We start from the raw sequence: 19,871 nt of genomic DNA, 5'->3' as shown, positions 1-19,871 counted from the left end.
GTTTTTCCCTAAAAACAGGTATGTTATCAGCAGGGGGCACTGGACAGTTATGGGCATAGTCTAAAGCTGGCAATGCACTTGAGATATCAGTCGGCTTGGCTAAATGCTCTTCTTGGTTCATCCGAACGTGCCAAGGGAGAGTGGAATAAGCTGCTGGCATCAGTTTATATCCCGTGGGATCAAATGATTGGGCATGTTTAAGTCCAAAATTCCTGATCCCTCTTTCCCCCTACTTCTGCCATCAGGGGGACTTGTGGGATCCCATACACATGAGATTCAGGTCCAATAACATTGATATCAGCAGGTTCAGCCGATTTTTCTCTAATTTGTTTGGCCAGCTTTTGAGGGATACTTCATGATATGTTGTGCTATGTTGGTGACTGCCTCTAAATTTCAACCTTTAGCTACTGAACAGGTGTTTTCTTTTTATTAAAACATTTCACAGGTCACAGCCGGGGATGACGGTGCCCAACAGGATGAGCCGCTGCATCTGACTCCCTATAACTCTAAGGAAAACAGTTTCCTCCACTTGGAGATCCCAAACCAAATACTAAGCCCCGGAGAAAGTGTAAAGATCGCAATTAAGGTTGTGACACCCGATCCTGGTAGAGTGAAGAAAGTTTATTATATGGTGAGTGGAATATAGATCATAGGATCGAAGAATGTATAGTAATCGATAATGGCCACTTATCTAAATAGTGTTCTTGCATAATATGGAGTCCGTGACTTTCACAGTCGCAGGAGTAACATTATCTATAGGAGAGTCTGAACTTCCGGCTGTCTACTGATTTCCCAAAATGAGTTGGGAAAATAAGCAGATTTATAGCAGTTACCTATATGATCTAAACTAATAGAGGGTCCATGTTTTATGGGAACCTATAATATGAATTTTCCAGCTTGGACAACGGCTGCTCAGGAGGAACTCCCTACATAAGTTGTAGCTTAGAGGCATTTCCCATATAGTTTTTGGTACTGGAAGATCGTTGGATGGGCATTTATATAGGTGGGCCATATTGTAGGATTCACTGGTGACCTGTCCTGCTTCATCTTCAAGAGTGAATTCATGGATCAGTACTATCAGGAATGGTTCGAAAGTGCAGAACTTTACTGAGAATCCTACAAAACGTGTTTTGGGACAAAAGTTCCTGAAACATATTCTGAGATTACTAATTTATTTCTGAATTTTTCGACCTTTCCTGTGGGTGCTGATCCAATAATCCACTCTTGGAATCTAGTACTGAACTTCTGAAGTCATCCGGATTGGCACCTCTTCCGTTTTTAGTCTACTCTTGGTATTATGTCTAGGACGGTGTGTGATTCTGTGAGTTACCCGACATGTCTGGGTCATAGGTTGCTGCATGTACCTTCATGCCAGTGTTACCCACTGTGGCCCAATGTAGATATCAAAGATATTGCCCCATATGGCATGTCTCATTTAAGGTAACGGATCATGAATATTCTCTTCTCTAAGCCAATTTACATCTGATTGGGACTCTAATATATTATACTATGATGTTTTATTGGCTTTTCACATCTCTTTTTGTAGATTCTCAACAAAGGTCAGATTCTTGATTTGAAGTCCATTGACAGACGAGATTTCATGGTGGTCAACGTACTTGTCACAGCCAAAATGGTTCCCTCCTTCCGGGTTATCGCCTACTATTACTTGAGCTCTGAGATTGTAGCCAATTCCGTTTGGGTGGAAATTACTGATGTCTGTGAAGGCAAGGTAACCGCGATGACCTCAGGTTCTACATATATCCCTGGTGGAAATGATGTATACATTTACTGAGGGTTTATTTATTTTTCAGCTGCAACTTAGAACAAACGTGTTGGACAGTATACAACCGGGACAACCCTTCCAGCTAACAATAGAGACCGATGATAAGACGTCGGTGTCTTTATCTGCAGTAGATACCGCCGTGTACCTCCTGAACTCCAAGAACAAGCTGACCCCCACCAAGGTATGCCAATACTACCAAGATATACCAGCTGTGGTCTTCTAATATAGATTGATGTGTACCACCATCATTCATGAAGACCACCACCACCATCATTCCTGCTAAATACTCCGATCAGCCATAACATTATAACCACTGACCGGTGAAGTAAATAACATTGATGATCTGTTACAATGGCGCCTGACAAAGGGTGAGATATTCGGCAGAATGTCAACAATCAGTTCTTGAAGTTGATGTGTTGGAAGCAGGAAAAATGGTGTAAGGATCTGAGCTACTTTGACAAGGGCCAAGCTGTGATGTCTAGCCATCTGGGTCAGTGTATCTCTAAAATGGTTTGTGGGGTGTTCCCGTTAGGCATTTGTTACAATTTGTTACAACCGGTGACCAGCGACAGGGTCTTGGATATCCGAGGCTCAGTGATGCGTGAAGGGAGTGAAAGCTAGCCCGTCTGGTCCGATCCAACGGAAGAACTACTGTAACACAAATTGCTGATAAAGTTACTGCTGGCTATGATAGAAAGGTGTCAGAACACGCAGAACATCGCAGCTTGCTGTATATGGGGTCGTGTAGCTGCAGACCGGTCAGAATGCCTATACTGACCCCCGTCCACCGCCGAAAATTCTTACAATGTGCATGTGAGCATCAGTACTGGACCATGGAGCAATGGAAGAAGGTGGCCTTATACATCATGTGGACGGCCGGGTGATTGTGCGTAGCTTAAATGGGGGAGAGATGGCACCAGGATGCATTATGGGAAGAAGACATATTGGTGGCGGCACACTGATGCTCCGGACAATGTTCTACAGCGATTACTTGGGTCCTGGCATTCATGTGGATGTGACACGTGCCACCTACCTAAAACATCGCTGCAGACCAAGTACCCCCTTCATGGTAAGGGTATTCCCTAATGGCAGCGCCCTCTTTCAGCAGGATAATGCCCCCGCCACACTGCAGACATTGTCCAGGAATGGTCTGAGGAACATGACAAGTAGTTCAAGGTGATGACTTGTCTCCAAATTCCCCAGATCTCAATCTGATGGATCGCCTGTGGGATGTGCTGGAAAATCAAGTCCATACATGGAGGCCGCACCTCACAACTTACAGGATATAAAGGATCTGCTGCTAACGTCTTGGTGCCAGGAACTTTCTGAGGTCTTGTGGAGTCCAATCCTCGACGGGTCAGAGATGTTTTGGCAGCATGAGAGTAACCTACACAATATTAGTCAGATGGTTTTATGGCTGAACAGTGTATTTCGTGACATGGACAACTATTTATCAAATCAGAAATCCCTATTAGCCTAAATACTCTTCATTTATTAATCCAATATGGCTGCTCGGATTTGGCAACAATTGTTCATGTGCCAAAAAAAACATGAAGCTGATTTTTCATTTCTGGCGACTTTGCTCTATTGTCCGTAGTCAATTCTCTATTGTAACGTGATATTTCAGCCGCTTGCTGAGTTTGGTCTCCTCCATGTCTTCCAGGTTTTTAAGGCCATGAATGACTATGACCTGGGCTGCTCCGCTGGAAGTGGAAAGGATTATAAATCTGTCTTCATGGACGCAGGATTAGCATTTATTTCCTCTGCGGGATACAGTAACATGAATGGTGATTTTATGATTTAGAAGCAAATTTATCTTCTCAATTGGATCATGTCATTTGAAAATATTACGTTACAATGAAGATGAAAAATCCAACATATTTCTATTATGTATTCATTACTTTCTTTATCTGCTGTTATATAGAAACTGTTAACAAGCAGGTCTGATGCTGTTGTTGGATCTAATTATGACTTTAAGTGAATATTCAGGACAGCCCAGCATAATAATACATGAATAGCTGATGTCATTAACGCATCAATGTCCAAATAGATTGATTAGCATATAAATGTTTAGACAAACCAATCAACAGCAGCTTGTTGACAGTTTCCATGTAGCAAAAGCATAATTCTGAGATTTAGTAATACAATGGACGATAAAAAAAAGCAGCAACAAAAATGGCAGAAAAGGATATTACAAAGAGGCCAATGTCAAACAAGCAAGTATTTTTGTAAAGATGATAATAAAAATATTAGTCAATGCACCTACAGTTATAGAAGAGAGCAATTTGACTTTTTTCCTTATTTCCATGTAGAATTTGGCTGTAAAGTTCCTCAAAGGAAGAAGAGATCCCCGGATTTCTCTGCACTTGCAAACCAGAAAGGTAAATCTGTCCCCACCGCTGGGTTGCTTACCTTCCCCGGAGGCGGCCTGCTGCCTCTGCTGCTCGTGGCCACCAAAGCTTCCGTTCCACCTTCTGTGGCCGCGCTCCCCCTCCTGCTCCCTGCCGCATGTCCCATAGGGCACACAGGTGCTCCCTGGCGGTCTCTTAAAGGGCCAGCACATTCACAATCCTCCCCAACCAATCCCTGATTCTCTGGACTTATCTAAAGCAGCTCCTGTGCCTGGGCAACTTTGATGCAACTTAGTTCTTTCCTGTGAAGGTTCCTGTTTGAATCCAGCTACCTGATTCCAATCACTATCTCGCTACCTACTACCAGCCTGCATCCTGCTACCAGTCCGTATCTTGCTACCTGCTACCAGTCTGTATCCCGCCACCTGCTACCAGTCACTATACTGCCACCTGCTACCAGTCTACCTCCTGCTACCTGCTACCAGTCCATATCTTGCTACCTGCTGCCATTCTGTATACCGCTACCTGCTACCAGTCCATATCTTGCTACCTGCTGCCAGTCTGTATACCGCTACCTAAAACGAGTCTGAGGCCTACTACCCGTTGGCAATGTGTGTCCTGAAGACCCGCTACCTGCTACGAACTGTAACTTCAGATCTACACCCGTCTGCCAAAGTATCATCTGCCAGTGCCTGTACCCACGGTGTACTTCCCTGTTGTCCCCGGGTCTGCTCGGCAAGCTGCAACTCACACCGGGACCACCTCAAGAGTTAGCGACCTGATAGTCTCGCCACAGCGAAGTCCAGATACCCATACTCGGTTAAAGGGTGAATACCGGGAAGGCTACTTAAACAACGCCCTTAGAGGTGGCCCTAAGTCAAACCAGTTAAAGGGAATGTGTTGCCAGCAAAACATGTTTTTTTTTTTTTAGTTAAACAATTAGTGTATAGGTGATTAAACATTGTTCTAATTTATTTTATTTTTTTCACGAGTCAGGAAATATTTTAAATTGGATTCAATTTATAATATTTCCCAGCACTGGTCACTAGATGGAGCCATTCCCAAAATTGCAGCATTGCATGTGGTAAAGCAACCACATTGCTTTATGCTGCAAAATTGGGTAAAAATCCCTCGCTCTAGTGAGCTCTCAGAATCCCCCCCTCCTTTATCCTGGCTAGTGCCGGGAGAAACGAGGGGATTGAACGGTCTAACCTCCTACACTGTGTGTCGCCATTTTTTGAGCTAACACACAGTGTAGTAGGTTAACATACAGTAGTAAACACACTGAAACACGAACATACATAGAAATAACTTACCTGCTCCAGTCGCCGCCGCTCCCTCCAGTCCGTCCGCTCCATCTGCTGCCGCTGCTCCATGTGCACAAGTCCGGAAGCCGCGACCGGAAGTAGTAATCTTACTGTCCGGCCGCGACTTTCGGTCCACAGGAAAATGGCGCCGGACGGCGCGCATTTCAAATTGAACTGTGTGGGAGCGGCGCATGCGCCGTTCCCACACAGCGGCGTACACGAAAGTGGATGGAACGGGCCCCGTTCACAGTCCCTATGGGACTGTGGCTGCCGTATTCCATGTCTGTATGTGTCGTTAATCGACACATACAGAAATGGAAAAAAAAATGGCAGCCCCCATAGGGAAGTAAAAGTGTAAAAATAAAAAAAAGTAACACACAAACACACAAATTAATCCAAACGTTTTTAATAAAGCACTAACATCTTTAACATATTAAAAAAAAAATTGTGGTGACACTGTTCCTTTAAGTAGCACAGTGGGTCCACAACCCGCTGGTCATTACAGGACATGGAAAAGAGGGGAGGGAAGCAAACACCGGGCTCTTCTGTCCTGGGGGGCAGAACCAAAACCATAATGGGGATCCCGTTTGATCTTTGCTGTAGGGTCCCCTGTCTTCATATGCCTCTGAACCCAACTACAACAGAAGCCATGTCCACCAGCAGACAACCACATCTGAAGCTGACTTTGCTTGCCCTCTGGGCTATAGGCCATCAATGTTTTTGTGTTACCCCACATATTGCCAAGTAGTCCTTATTGATGATACAACCTGGGCATGCCGTGATAACAGCAAACTTACTAATGCTACTAAAAGTGGACATAAATCCCTTTGTAAGTTTTATTCTCACTCTCTGCGTATGCAGCTGGCTAATATTTGGGTAATTTATAGTCTATAAGTGGGGGAGGGGGTGCACCCCATAAATGCCTGCTGCTGTTTGACAAATCAGTGTAATCTCCAACCAACTCGAATCCGCACATTTTATGTGAATTTTAATTCTTCGTCACTAACATTGCACTATTTTTCGTCTTCTTTTTCGTAGACTTACTTGCGTCTTTATTGATAACGTTGCGCTGTTTAATCCTGCAGTGAACCAATACTCAAACCAGCTCAAACAATGCTGCGTTACCGGGATGAAGCTCCTGCCTCCTCGTATGAATAGAAAGTGTGAAACACGAGCTCAGCGCATAGCAACTAATGATTGCCGTAAAGTGTTCATTGACTGCTGCAAATACGCTGAGGACCTACGCAAGAAGATCCAGCTTAATAAAAAGAAAGAAGTCATCGGGAGAAGTAAGAAATGTTATTGAATATTGGTTTATTCCAAAGGGATTTATTCTTTATCTACATCGAGACCACATTTTGTATATATTATCATGGCTGTGTATGGTATATAGTATATAATAAAATGTTCGATAAGGGTTACCCAATGATAATATGACTGGACCATCCCTAGTGCAGTGCCATGGGGCAGCCATCTTGCCTGAGCTGCTGTTAACAGCATTTAGAGATATGCTTTACAGCAGCCGCATGGATTATAGGAACCTGTAGTCTGCAGCTGACCGATTGACTTTGATGTAAAAGTGTTGTGGCCATGCTCTGTGACCTGTGCAGAGGTCATTGTGCAGGGAGGGTGAGGAGGAGAGTTGTGTCCATCCCCTATTGGGAATGTTGGCTCCTATGTTATCTATATAGATGTGTTACCTGTCAGTGTAATCCTGTCTGTGATGATAATGAGATGACTGCTGAGAAGTGATCTCTACAGAACAGGAAGGATCAGTCTATTATGAATGGTGGATCCTGTGTTATCCATATATAGGTGTTACCTGTCATTGTAATCCTGCCGGTGATGATAATATGATGACTGCTGAGAAGTGATCTCTACAGAACAGGAAGGGTCAGTCTATTATGAATGGTGGATCCTGTGTTATCCATATATAGGTGTTACCTGTCATTGTAATCCTGCCGGTGATGATAATATGATGACTGCTGAGAATTGATCTCTACAGAACAGAAATGATCAGTCTATTATGAATGGGGGATTGTGTGTTATCTATATATAGGTGTTACCTGTCAGTGTAATCCTGTCTGTGATGATAATGAGATGACTACTGATTAGTGAACTCTACAGAACAGGAAGGGTCAGTCTATTATGAATGGTGGATCCTGTCTTATCCATATATAGGTGTTACCTGTTTAAACAATCGGCTATTTTCTGATGACACATTCCGTTTAAGGGCTTGTCCACACACAACGGAATACTTGCAGAAAAATTCTGCCGCAATTTAGTGGAAAAACACAGACATTCCGCTGCAGCAAAAACCCACCATTTCTTGTGGTTTTTACGGCAAAAAATGGTGTGTATTTTGCTGCATTTTTCACGATGTTAGGAGATGGTGAAAAATGCAGCAATTCTGGCCACTTTTCGCAGCAGGAATTGACATGCTGTGGTCCGAAAAATACGCACCGCAGGTCAGTTTCTGCTTGGAATTTTTTATGCAGCATGTGGGTGAGATTTGTTAAATCTGATCCACTATGCTGCTACTGTATTCTGCTGCATTTTTTCCGTCCGAAATTCCGTCCGAAAAAAACGCGGCAATCCCGCAGCGTGTGGACAAGCCCTAAGACCCAAACAGAAAACATAACTTTTTGGAGAAACACTACGCTATTTACATAGTTTCATCTTAATGATACATAATATTAGTAAGGTGACTGTGGACTTTATGTGCTGGTCTGATGTGTATATATATATATATATATATATATATATATATAAAATAAGATGGCTCCATGTACATACAGTATTTATATCCATTCATTCATGATGTGGAATTCCAGTCTGACAGCCATTTATCAGGTCACTTCCCAAATTTAGTCCATAAGCTCCTTCCACATTAACTAATGCAATATTGCAGCTCTGCCTATATCTAGATGAAAAGAACAAATGTGTCCGGAAATATATAACGTTCAGTAATGATCACCATCAAATTGTTCTTGTCCCTACAGCACAAAAGGTGGAAGAGGAGGACGATTTCACAGATGAAGGTGATGTGCAGGTCCGTTCGTCTTTTCCAGAAAGCTGGTTATGGAGAACTATCACTGTGAACAAAAAACACAGGTACGGAGAACAGTTAAAAATGAGTCCCCTCTAGAAAATATTAAACATAAAATAATTACCGACCTTGTCAGAACAAGATTCATTGTATTGTGAGACAAACCTATAATGTAGAAGAGAAGAAAAAAAGCTTTCTCATTCAGGGTACTGGACAAGTTCAACTAAATAATGACTCTTAGGGCTCATGCCTACGGCAAAACCATGTCCACCGGTCCTGTATGGGGGCACACGGAGTCCTTACTGTAGTCACTCTGTATGCTGCCCTGTGGGGCTTCCATGAGACATCTTATTCTCCTCTAGAAGCTATTTTTCTAGAGAAGAATAGCTTTGTATTATGGCAAGCGATGGAACATTCCGCCATATTTTTTTTATGGGAAAGAGCCTCCATGTTTTTGTATAAAATCTGAGGAGGATGGGGGAAGAGTATGGCTATGTGCTCCGTAATACATATCTGTACAAGTACAACCCAGATCTATATTACGGCTGTGCGCATTAGCCGCTATAGTCAGAACTATATAGTAATCTCGTAAACAGATCTAGAAAGTCACAAGTAGAGGTAGAAATTATGAGCTCGATAAACCCTTCATCAGGACTCATCTGTTCCTTCTGATGGTCGAAGAACCCATTTCCCACTTTCCCGGGTCCGGCTTATCTTATTCCAGTCTTCGTAAAGAAGATAGATGGTGGGATTTGTGTCAAATTTATTAAAAGGCGCAATATGAAACCTACGCCGGCAATTTTTTATAAACGATAGTCATGTGAAGGTTAAAAACCAGTAGTAATTGTGTAATGATAAAGGGATGTAAACTTATTTCTCTTCCAATAGTGAAACTGTATCTGTTCATGACACTATCACCACGTGGGAGATACAAGCAGTCGGAATGTCTGAAGGAAAAGGTAAGGCGATCTCCAGAAATCCATATTCTCACGTCTTGTGTCGAGAACTATTCAGGAAAAAAAGGAAAAACAGAAGCAATAGCGTGACGAAATTCACTTCATTAGTTATATGGCCCTATGGAAAAACAAGATCACGTGTCATCTAACACTGTAAGGACCTCCACTATTCCTTCACGTGTCCTCACATGCCCTTAATGCCCCCAGGATTCTGTGTGGTTGATCCCATCAAAGTGAAGGTCTTCAAGCAATTCCACCTGCATCTTCGAGTCCCATATTCTGTGAAGAGGTTTGAACAGATGGAGCTCAGGCCGGTGTTGTATAATTACTATGACGAGGAACTAAAGGTAGGAACAGAACGGTGTCAGTGCTACTAACTCTTCATAAGCCATGATGTCACTAAGGAAGAAGGCTTGTCATGCAAAAAGAGATTGCTGCATATATTGACCGTGATCTAGTGGGGAATTGTACAGTCCCTGGTGCTCTAGTGGGTTATTATATAGTCTCTGGTGCTCTAGTGGGTTATTGTAAAGTCCCCGGTTATCTAGTGGGCTATTATATAGTCCTTGTGCTCTAGTGGGTTATCGTATAATCCCTGGTGATCTAGAAGCTTATTGTATGGTTCCTGGTGATCTAGGGGGCTATTATATGGTCCTGGTGCTCTAGTGGGTTATTGTATAGTCCCTGGTGCTTTAATGGGTTTCTGTATAGTCCTGGTGTTCTAGTGGGTTACTGTATAGTCCTGGTGCTCTAGTGGATTACTGTACAGTCCCTGGTGTTCGAGTGGGTTATTGTATAGTCCCTGGTGATCTAGTGGGTTATTGTATAGTCTTGGTGCTCTAGTGGGTTATTGTATAGTCCCTGGTGATCTAGTGGTTTATTAAATAGTCCCTGGTGGTCTAGTGGGTTATTGTATATAGTCCCTGGTGATCTAGTGCATTTTTGTACAGTCCCTGTTGCTCTAGTGGGTTATTGTGCAGTCCCTGATGATTTAGTGGGTTCTTGTATAATCCCCGGCGATCTAGTGATTTATTGAATATTCCCTGGTGATCAAGTGGGTTATTGTACAGTCCCTGGTGCTCTAGTGGGTTAATGTATAGTCCTGGTGCTCTAGTGGGTTATTGTATAGTTCCTGGTGATGAATTGGATAGAGCAAGAGGTAGAAATTGGAGTAAATTTCTAACATGGGATAAAAATAAAGTATAAATGGAGTATCAGGACAGATGGAGCGTCACCATTCTTTATTGCACTTTTCACTAATAACATCTTGTGGCATTGGGATTCTAATATAATGTCATTGAACAGATCTATCCATTAGAGGCCATTGGGATGTACAGAGGCATAGCTACAGGGGGAAGATGTAGCAGTCGCTTCCAGGCCCTGGAGGCCGAGGGGGCCCAAAGGCATAACAAGAGATTCAATATTATAAATGCCACATGGTAGATGCCACATGGTAGATGCAACAGATTTTTCATTGGGGTCCAGAAGCTTCACGTTACGCCTCTTGAGATGTATAATGTTTAATTTTATATTAATGTTTGCTCCTCTATCTTGCTCCAGGTAAAAGTATTACTTGACAAGACAGAAGACTTATGTAGTGCTACCACAGCTGATGGAGACCCTATAGAACAAATTGTTACAGTGCCATCAAACTCTGCTGTATCTATCCCATTTGTTGTGGTGCCCATTGGAAAGTCAAACCCTATGGTTACAGTGAAGGCTCTAGGACCATATGGAATAGCTGACATTGTGAAGAAACCCCTACGAATTTTGGTGAGTTTATCACTTATCTTCCAATAATTTTTATTTATTTTACCATTGTCAACATTATTTAAAATGAGATGGGAGACCACTCTTACAATGAGAGGCTAGAAAAACTGGGCTTGTTCAGCTTGGAAAAAAGACGCCTAAGGCCCCATGCACACGGCCATGCTCTTAATCACAGCCCGCGAGTGCGGGCACGGCCGGCTGCTGACGAGTATGGGAGCACGTCCCGTAAAACACAAAAAATAGGACATGCTCCATAATTCCCGGCACAGTTCTACAGCACGGACACCCCATCCGTAGCGATACAGAAAGGTTTCCGCGGCCAATAGAACTGGATTGCGTAATACAGTCCGCAATTACGGAGATTTTTTACGGTCATGGGTATGGGGCCTTAGAGGTGATCTTATTAACATATATAAGTATATGTGTGGTCAATACAAAGAACTGGCACATGATTTATTCTTTCCAAGTACTGTACAGAGGACCAGGGGACATTCATCACATGTGGAGGACAGGCCATACAGGCATCAATATAGGAAAGGGTTCTTTACAGTTAGAGTAGTAAGATCATGGGATACCCTACGCCAAGAGGTGGTAATGGCGGAATTAGGCTCGATCCTTATCTAATGACAAATTGCTTTTAGGGCTACAAATAATTTTGCATTGGACGATGCATAATTGATCTGAGAAAGGTTGAGCTTGATGGACATGTGTCTTCTTACAACCTAAGTTACTATGAAACTATGTGACATTTCGACTCTATAGACCTCAATATACTAACAGTGAGCAGCAAAGAAATTATGTTGTTTTTTGTTGTTTTTTTTTGGTGGCGTCTTATTGAGATTAACTCAATTTTCATCTCCTCAGAGGGAAGGTGTCTCAGTCCTTGAAGAGAAAACTTACATTGTTGATGCACAAGGTAAGAAGTGGGCACTGGGTATTGGTACAGTTGTCTCAAAATATGGTTCCATTTGCAGCCGTTGTGTGAGTCTCCTCAAATAGCCTCATATCTCCTCCGATCATGTCTTCTGCTATTACCATTATATTCTTATGCATCTTGTAGACCAAAGAAGAAACGAGATCACAGTTGATGAGGAGCTGCCTTCAAATATGATCCCTGATGGAGATTTCCACTCCAGTATCAAGATGAGTGGTGAGTAGAGCAGCAATGGACTTGACATATTCTACATTTTGGGTTCATGCCTTCTATATCTGTCATTCTATTTTCCTGTTTGTGCAGCTTTGTGACATACAAACATTACATGGTGGTAGAAGTTGTTGTATAGTTCAGACCTAACTTTTCAATAGTGACCTCCGCTAATGTCATCATCCTACATTCATAGATACCAATCTTAAGAGAAAGAACCAGGTTTTAAGGTGGCCATGCACATTAGATATATGTCGGCCTAACCCGCCCATTTCTATAGGACTGACCGACCATCTAATGTCTATGGCATCGTCCAGACTCTACTTTCGACAGCAGATGTCTAGGGACAGTGGGGTCGGACATGTTGTCTTCCAACATGCCCTATCCTTTTGTGTGCAAGGAGATAAGCCACTGCCAGAGGTGACTGGTAACAGTTTTGCTCCTTCTCCCTATTGAGAAAGCATGCACGCTCGGCCGAGCCAAGCGTGCATGTGTATGGGGGGTTGTGAGGAATAGCTGTCAACTGAATGACCGTTTGGCCGACAGCTATCTGAAAGGTGTGGCCAGCTTTAGAGGGATTGCTCATATTCAGACAGAGCATACCGTGTATACAGGGAATGTGCTGCCGACAAGATGAAAACTGTATGGAGCCTAATGATCCTCTTAACGATCGTTGGCCCACATACATTCTAGACATTGCTCCATATAAATAGAGCAAACGAGAAAATCTGCTTGTGCCCTTATTCACCAAACTCATGTTGTTCTTTCAATGACCATTTATTACACCATGTGCTCTTTTGTGTATATACAGTAAACGTCTTCCTTTAGATACTTTATTATACGATGCTTGATGAAGAGATCTATGGGCCTGTCGACATCTGCCTTCAGGTATTCATTCTGCTCCATCAGTGGAGCAGAACAACGAAAATTCCTGGAAGCGCCGGTTCCCTTGAACGACGGAGACCCAATGGAACCCATTGACTTTAATGGGCTCTGTCGAGTTTCTGTTGGGGTGTCCATGGTTTTACTGGAAACAATAGCTCAGTATCTTGGCCTGATGGACTAAGTAGACTTATATTTAAATCTGAGACAAAAAAAAAAAAATGACCGCCATGGACATGGACATGACTTTGAACATTACGGATCATTATTTTCTCCAGCTTTGATTTTCTTCTATAGCCTTTTACATGTATTTGTTGCTATTTTTATCTGACACAGTGGCCTCTCCAATGAATACCATAAACAACACCCTGAGCAGCGATGGGGTTAGTAGACTGATCCGTGTTCCTTATGGCTGTGCTGAGCAAACCATGATTTCCACTGCTCCGGGAGTCTACGCACTGCGCTACCTTGATCACACAGATAAGTGGAGTCTGCTACCACCTGACCGCAAAGATGAGGGGCTGGAGAACATGAAGAATGGTATTTTTATCTGTTTTTATAGATTGTGTCGCCTTATACAGATACATATGACTGCCACACTGTGATATAGTCGTGAAAAATGAAAACCTATATTACTGATATTATTGAACCATCCATAGCCACCACCATAAATTGTTCTAGAGGAGAACACTCCTTAGGCTTTTGGGGGTATACCGCACCCCCCTCCACCAAATTCTAACCTATCTGGGAATCCCACTCTGGGAATCCCATTACACCCTGTTGCCGAGGGGACCACCACTGAAGAATCAAGGCGCAAGATGAGATTCTGCCATTACAAGCAGTTGGGCTTTAGAAATATCAAATTTGTTGGGGTGATCACCCAAATGATGTGTTTTTATTGTACTGCTTTAAAGGGGTTTTCCCAGAATCATAGAATTAATCCTAAACCCCCTGTTCCTCCCCACTGCTCGACCGCAGTGAGGAGGAGCTTGAATGGAGCAGCAGTCGAGCATTCCCCCGCCATTATATTCAATGTCCATCAGAATGACAGAAACAGACGAGCACTTTACTCGGCTGTTTCCGTCATTCCCATAGAAATTGAATGGATCATGCTCGACCACCGCTTCATTCAATGTCCTCCTCACTGTGGTCGAGCTCCCAGCGATCAGAAAATGATTGGGTTGGTCCTCAGGAAAACATAAAGCTCCATGCAACCTACTGCAAACGATATAAATGATGGCTCCATTGTACAAACAGACTGTTTTGTTGCCTCCAGGATACTCAAGAATATTGCAGTATAGGAAGACCGATGGCTCCTACGGTGCCTGGCTGTCCAGGGCCAGTAGTACTTGGTAAGATGGGGACATCTTTACCTATTAACAATTTTTCTCCAGATGTCTCCGGTATTAGAGTGCTCGCATCCTTCCACAACAGCTTACGGTATTTAAAGGGACTATGTCAATTTCCTGATGACATCATCGGGTCTTATGTATAAATGTTAAGTTCTGACACTGCTCCAGATCCTGAGCAAAAAATCTCTAAGATTCATTGATATGTAAAGGTTCCATGTTTGTCTCCTAATATTTTGTCAGTCATTACTTCTATTACGTCCGGCTACATCTCCACCTATTGGCTTGACACCACTTGTCTTCCTATTTATCAATGGTAACCTATGTCTAGGGGTCTCAACCTGGATATCAAGGAAAAATCCATATTTCCTTACCGGGGGATCTAGGATGTAGAACCTTAGACCCTACACCAAGGCTGTGGGCCTTTGTAAGACTCTGTTCACATTGGCCTCATGGGTTTTTACAGAATCCATGATCATGGGACGTATCAATATTGCAACACATCCTAATAGTTATAACGGGGCCATCATGCTTTTGTTTTTTCTCCGGCAGAATAGCACAGTATATTCGTTGGGGCAACACAATCCTGACAGAACAAACAATAACGTGAACCTATTGACAGTGATGATGTTGGTTACTACTCTGATTAATCATGGACGTTGTTGATAGAATCTTTCTCAGAGCATATTCTTGCATTTTGCACCCTCCTACCACTTTGTCTGTTTTCAGTGACTCCAAATTTCGGCCAAACACAAGTCCAATTATTTACCAAAATTGCACAATAATGTTGCAAATAATATAGGATAAGATGTCAATGGTTGTCTACATAAAACTCTTGCTATGTCTTAGGTTGACAGCATTTGTGGTTAAAGTCATGTCCCTCTGCCGTAAATATATTGAAGTTGAGGTGGAAGAAATTCGCAACTCTGCCATATACCTCTCCACGAAACAAACCGACACTGGAGCTTTCCTGGAGACCACTAGAGTGATCCACCAAGATATGATGGTAAAATGGACCTGGCCTTGTCTTCCTTCTTTCAAACTTCTTTTACTTTTGATCACATCCCAGGCCTCTGTTTCCCATGATACTTAACATGAGACTTTTACTCTCTGTGCTTACCCCCCCCCCCCCCCAGCCCCAATCCGGGGATGAATGTCCCCATTATAAATGATCAAGGCAATAGCCTTAACGGAGCAAAATCGTGTTAGAGGAACAAACTATATAAACATTATCGAAATATTTTACTGATATGCAATGGCTTCCATGTTAGGACTATGACAGAATGACAGAAAGTAACGTGCAGACTGCCGCGATCAGATTACGGTCAGTTATATCATAGCGAATGAAGGAAGAATATAGAAGAAAGGAATTGTCAACTACTTTGAGCGCAGCCTGTATATAGTAAAATGTTAACCCTCTAGACTCTTGTTGAGCAAGCGTCATGCCCTGTGTCTCAAAGCCTATCCTCTGCCTACGTAGGGTGGTGTCGCCGGGACGACCGCAGATATGTCTCTTACGGCCTACGTGTTGGTGTCTCTCCATCATGCCAAGGATGCTATGCCTGAAGATGATACCAAAGTGGTATGTTAACTCTCATCACTTTACCTGTTGTAGGGACATTTACATATATATTATATGATCTACATCACTTATTTTCATCATTCACAGAAAAGCAGCATCGGTAAAGCCATAGACTACCTCCGCTCTACACTGGAGAATGTCAAGGAGCCATACCCCCTGGCCGTCACTGCCTATGCCCTCAATCTTGCTTCTAGTGACGCCATTTTGAAGGACATGGTGTATAGCAAACTCATATTTACTGCCCAGGAAGACCGCAGTAAGTAGTACACTCTTTATTCACCCCATAGATCCATATATTGGTATGAAATCTACTGCTAGCAATATATAAATACTGGAAATATGGGAATTGGTGAAAAACTAAGTGATAAAAAGCAACATAAAGACACAGAGGAGCAGTCCACCATGATGAAAACCTGTAATACACTGAAGAGTAGTTTCCTCAGGGACAAAGACTTAGGCTATGTTCACACGCTAAAGTAAAAACGGCTGTAAAATACGAAGCTGTGTTCAAGGGAAAGCAGCCTCTGATTTTCAGCTGTTTTTAAAGCATCAAACGTTTTTTGATGCGTTTTTTGGAGCCGTTTTTGGAGCTGTTTTTCTATTGACCCAATGAAACACGGCTCCAAATATGGCTCAAGATGTGACATGCACTTCTTTTTACGGGGCGTCTTTTTACGCACCTTTTTTTTCTCAAACAGCCGAGAAAAAAAACACCCAGTCTGAACGAAATGCTGTTTTTCCCATTGAAATCAATGGGCAGATGTTTGGAGACGTTCAGCTTCCGGTTTTTTTAAAGTGTTTTTCAGGCGTTTACGCCCCGAAAAACGCCTGAAAATAAGCCCTGTGAACATACCCTTAGAAATACAAGTTTTTTTTTAACAAGCCGCTGATTGGTTGGAAAAGATCCTGCTACTTATTGGTTATTGAGAGTGTGCTGGGATTTCCTGCTGTGAGAGGTAGACAGATCTGCTTTTTTCACAGTCCACAAACATATCCTAATTATATTGTGACACCCTATCATGAATTTTCATTTAAAAGAGAGTATTTGTCACTATTATAGTTGTGGGACTCTCATGAGTTTTCTAACCATAGTCTAACCTGTTAAAGCTGTGCGTTAGTCAGGCCCCATGCACATGACCGTGCCCGTAATCACAGCCCACGATTGCGGGCACGGCCGGCCGTCATTTTCGGTATAGGTGCACGGCCCATAAAATACGTAAAATACGACATGCTCCATAATTCCCAGCACGGTTCTACGGCACGGACACCCATCCATAGCGCTACGGAAAGGTGTCCGCAACCAATAGAACCGAGTGGGTCCGTAAAACCGCGGACCATGGTACGGTCCGCGGTTTTACGGTCATGTGCATGGGGTCTAACTGTATGCAGCAACGACAGCTGAACATCTATAAGAGGGGGCAGAATTTGTTCACTACAGCCTCGTATACACTTTGCTGTGTTTAGAAGGTCATCATGTAATCACCGGCATCCCAGTGATATGTGGTCAAACTACACCCAGAAGATTCCTAATAGTTACAATGGTCACTGTAATGGGACGGATTTTCCCCTGTATTTAGGGCTTCCATTTCAGATCCAGTTACAGTTTAAGGTATAGCGAAAAAAATAATATATATATATTTATATATATATATGTAATGTGTAATTTTCTCATTTGCAGATAAGAATAATATGCACTTTGGGGCTACGGGGACGGCTCTTGCTGTTGAGGCCACATCCTATGCATTACTTACTGCCCTTCTTCAAAACGATTTACGTAGTGCCAAGAAGATGTACGTCTGGCTGTCAGAGCAGGAGAATTATGGCGGCGGATTTAAATCTACCCAGGTTAGTGCTTGGAAAGGACAAATACAGATATTGATGAATAGCTGGAGCCTTTTCACTGGCCACTATTTACCTAAAATCTACCTATGTGTTGGCCTTATTCTTGGACTATGAAGAAGAAGTTATTCCAGTGGGTATATGAATGTGCCAGTATCAAGGCTTGGACTATGTAGAAGTATCATCTAGCCTCACCAGGAGCCTGTTTGGCGGCATACGAGTCCCCATACTTTGGAGCCACAGGCACTCCATGTGCCACCATATGGTGGCTTCATATGGCACCATATTACGGGGATATTCTCCATTGTATGCCACAGGGTTTTTGTTACACCTTCAAGAAATGCTTCTCAAGGGAGTACCCGAGTACTACGACATCCAACGGAGAATACCTCAGTAATACAGTGCCATAAGGCGGCGCACAATATATTTATCCAGACAAAGTTGTATGCTGAGGTGCAGTATTGCCCGATAGACTTCTATGGATGTAGCATTACGGCTCCACACAACTTTGATCTTGTACAGTGGTAATATAGGCGTGTGTACGAGGACTGTTATGTGGTCATTTATACCATGTGCCAGCATTTTATCTTTGCTGTCATGTCTACCGGACCTTGATTAAACCATATCGATGGGCAGTAAAGCTTTTCTTTCAATATTTTTTTAAAAAATCACTATAATTAGACACACGATATATATATATATGTATATATATATATATATATATATATATATATATATATATATATATATATATATATAAAACAATAGGCAGTCAGCTCCTAAGCTCCCTCTAGTGGTGGCTGCAGGCAGACAGAGTTTTAGCATTTATCTCTATGTCAATGCGGGGGATTTGGAACTTTGATTTACAAAAATAAAGCTGTGACCACTATAAAAAAAATATATTAGGAAATTAATCGGCACAGTATGTTTGCTTAATTTATACTAGATGTGCATCTGAAATTATATGGCAGGAGATACTTACAGCAGGTCGATACACTAAAGGGCCAGGCTCAGGCCCCTGCCACACAGTGGACCATAGATATGGCTGCTGTATATTCATGAACATACATTACAAGCTCTGGGACAAACACTTGATATGACATAGAGATGTATGAAGTTGATTTTCCTGGCTGGAGTTTATATATTCTCCTCACGTTTATTTAAAGAAGTTGTCAGGTATTGAAAACTCATATCCTATTAGTGATTTTGAGTTAATAGAGGTGGGATTGCGAAGAGCAGCTACAAAGAGCACATACATGCATTACATGAACAGCACATTGATTTCAATGAGAAGTGTGTAATGCTTCATTTCTCCTGTGGTGGTGCTGCAGGGAAACTGAACACTTGCAGTCTGGTTGACCACACAGATTTTAGCTGATCACTAGGGGGATCCTTCTAATGAAAAGGGTTTTTCTATGGAGAGGACAACCCCTTTGACTATTATAGAGACCTCTAATTTCTCTTCATCTCCAGGACACGGTGATGGCGTTGGAGGCTCTCTCTGAATATTGGATTAAGACTCACACAAGTGACCGGAGTGAATTACTGGTGGAAGTCAACTCCTTGGAGAGATCTCTGAAGCAGGAGTTCAGACTGCGGAGCGACGACAGTATTCAGGAGGAGCTGGTGAGATTTGAGGAGTTTTGGTTCCCAGGTGAAGGACATAGGGGTGAGAGCGATAGGTCCTAGTCATGACCTGCCTAGGTAGAGTCGTGTGTTAACCTTAGACCATACTATCCCCCCACCCCCATTTAGTAAAGACACATGACACCGAGGTTGGATGTGAAATGGCCACAGCAGCCGTTTATTAATTTCACAGTTTTATAAAAACAATTTAAATCCGAAACATTCGGATAACT

At 42.6% G+C, this 19,871-nt stretch overlaps 1 protein-coding gene across 2 annotated transcripts in view; it reads left to right on the top strand.

Moving 5' to 3' along the window:
- The window catches only part of LOC142659895 (complement C4-like), a 59,801-nt gene that overhangs the window by 19,158 nt on the left and 20,772 nt on the right, over positions 1-19,871 (top strand). For both annotated transcript variants that reach the window (XM_075836443.1, XM_075836444.1), the window contains 19 exons: positions 446-631; positions 1,547-1,729; positions 1,812-1,964; positions 3,447-3,570; positions 4,096-4,164; positions 6,527-6,730; positions 8,444-8,555; positions 9,379-9,449; positions 9,654-9,793; positions 11,007-11,219; positions 12,081-12,132; positions 12,277-12,366; positions 13,579-13,782; positions 14,519-14,594; positions 15,441-15,597; positions 16,072-16,173; positions 16,261-16,429; positions 17,852-18,018; positions 19,486-19,638. In XM_075836443.1, the coding sequence (XP_075692558.1) occupies positions 446-631; positions 1,547-1,729; positions 1,812-1,964; positions 3,447-3,570; positions 4,096-4,164; positions 6,527-6,730; positions 8,444-8,555; positions 9,379-9,449; positions 9,654-9,793; positions 11,007-11,219; positions 12,081-12,132; positions 12,277-12,366; positions 13,579-13,782; positions 14,519-14,594; positions 15,441-15,597; positions 16,072-16,173; positions 16,261-16,429; positions 17,852-18,018; positions 19,486-19,638 (2,625 nt within the window). The remainder of the gene's footprint in view (positions 1-445; positions 632-1,546; positions 1,730-1,811; positions 1,965-3,446; positions 3,571-4,095; positions 4,165-6,526; positions 6,731-8,443; positions 8,556-9,378; positions 9,450-9,653; positions 9,794-11,006; positions 11,220-12,080; positions 12,133-12,276; positions 12,367-13,578; positions 13,783-14,518; positions 14,595-15,440; positions 15,598-16,071; positions 16,174-16,260; positions 16,430-17,851; positions 18,019-19,485; positions 19,639-19,871) is intronic.

Source organism: Rhinoderma darwinii, chromosome 8, assembly GCF_050947455.1.
Source record: "Rhinoderma darwinii isolate aRhiDar2 chromosome 8, aRhiDar2.hap1, whole genome shotgun sequence".
Classification (NCBI taxonomy): Eukaryota; Metazoa; Chordata; class Amphibia; order Anura; family Rhinodermatidae; genus Rhinoderma; species Rhinoderma darwinii.
The sequence above is the reverse complement of the archived record's forward strand: the minus strand, read 5'-3'. Positions and strand labels throughout refer to the sequence as shown.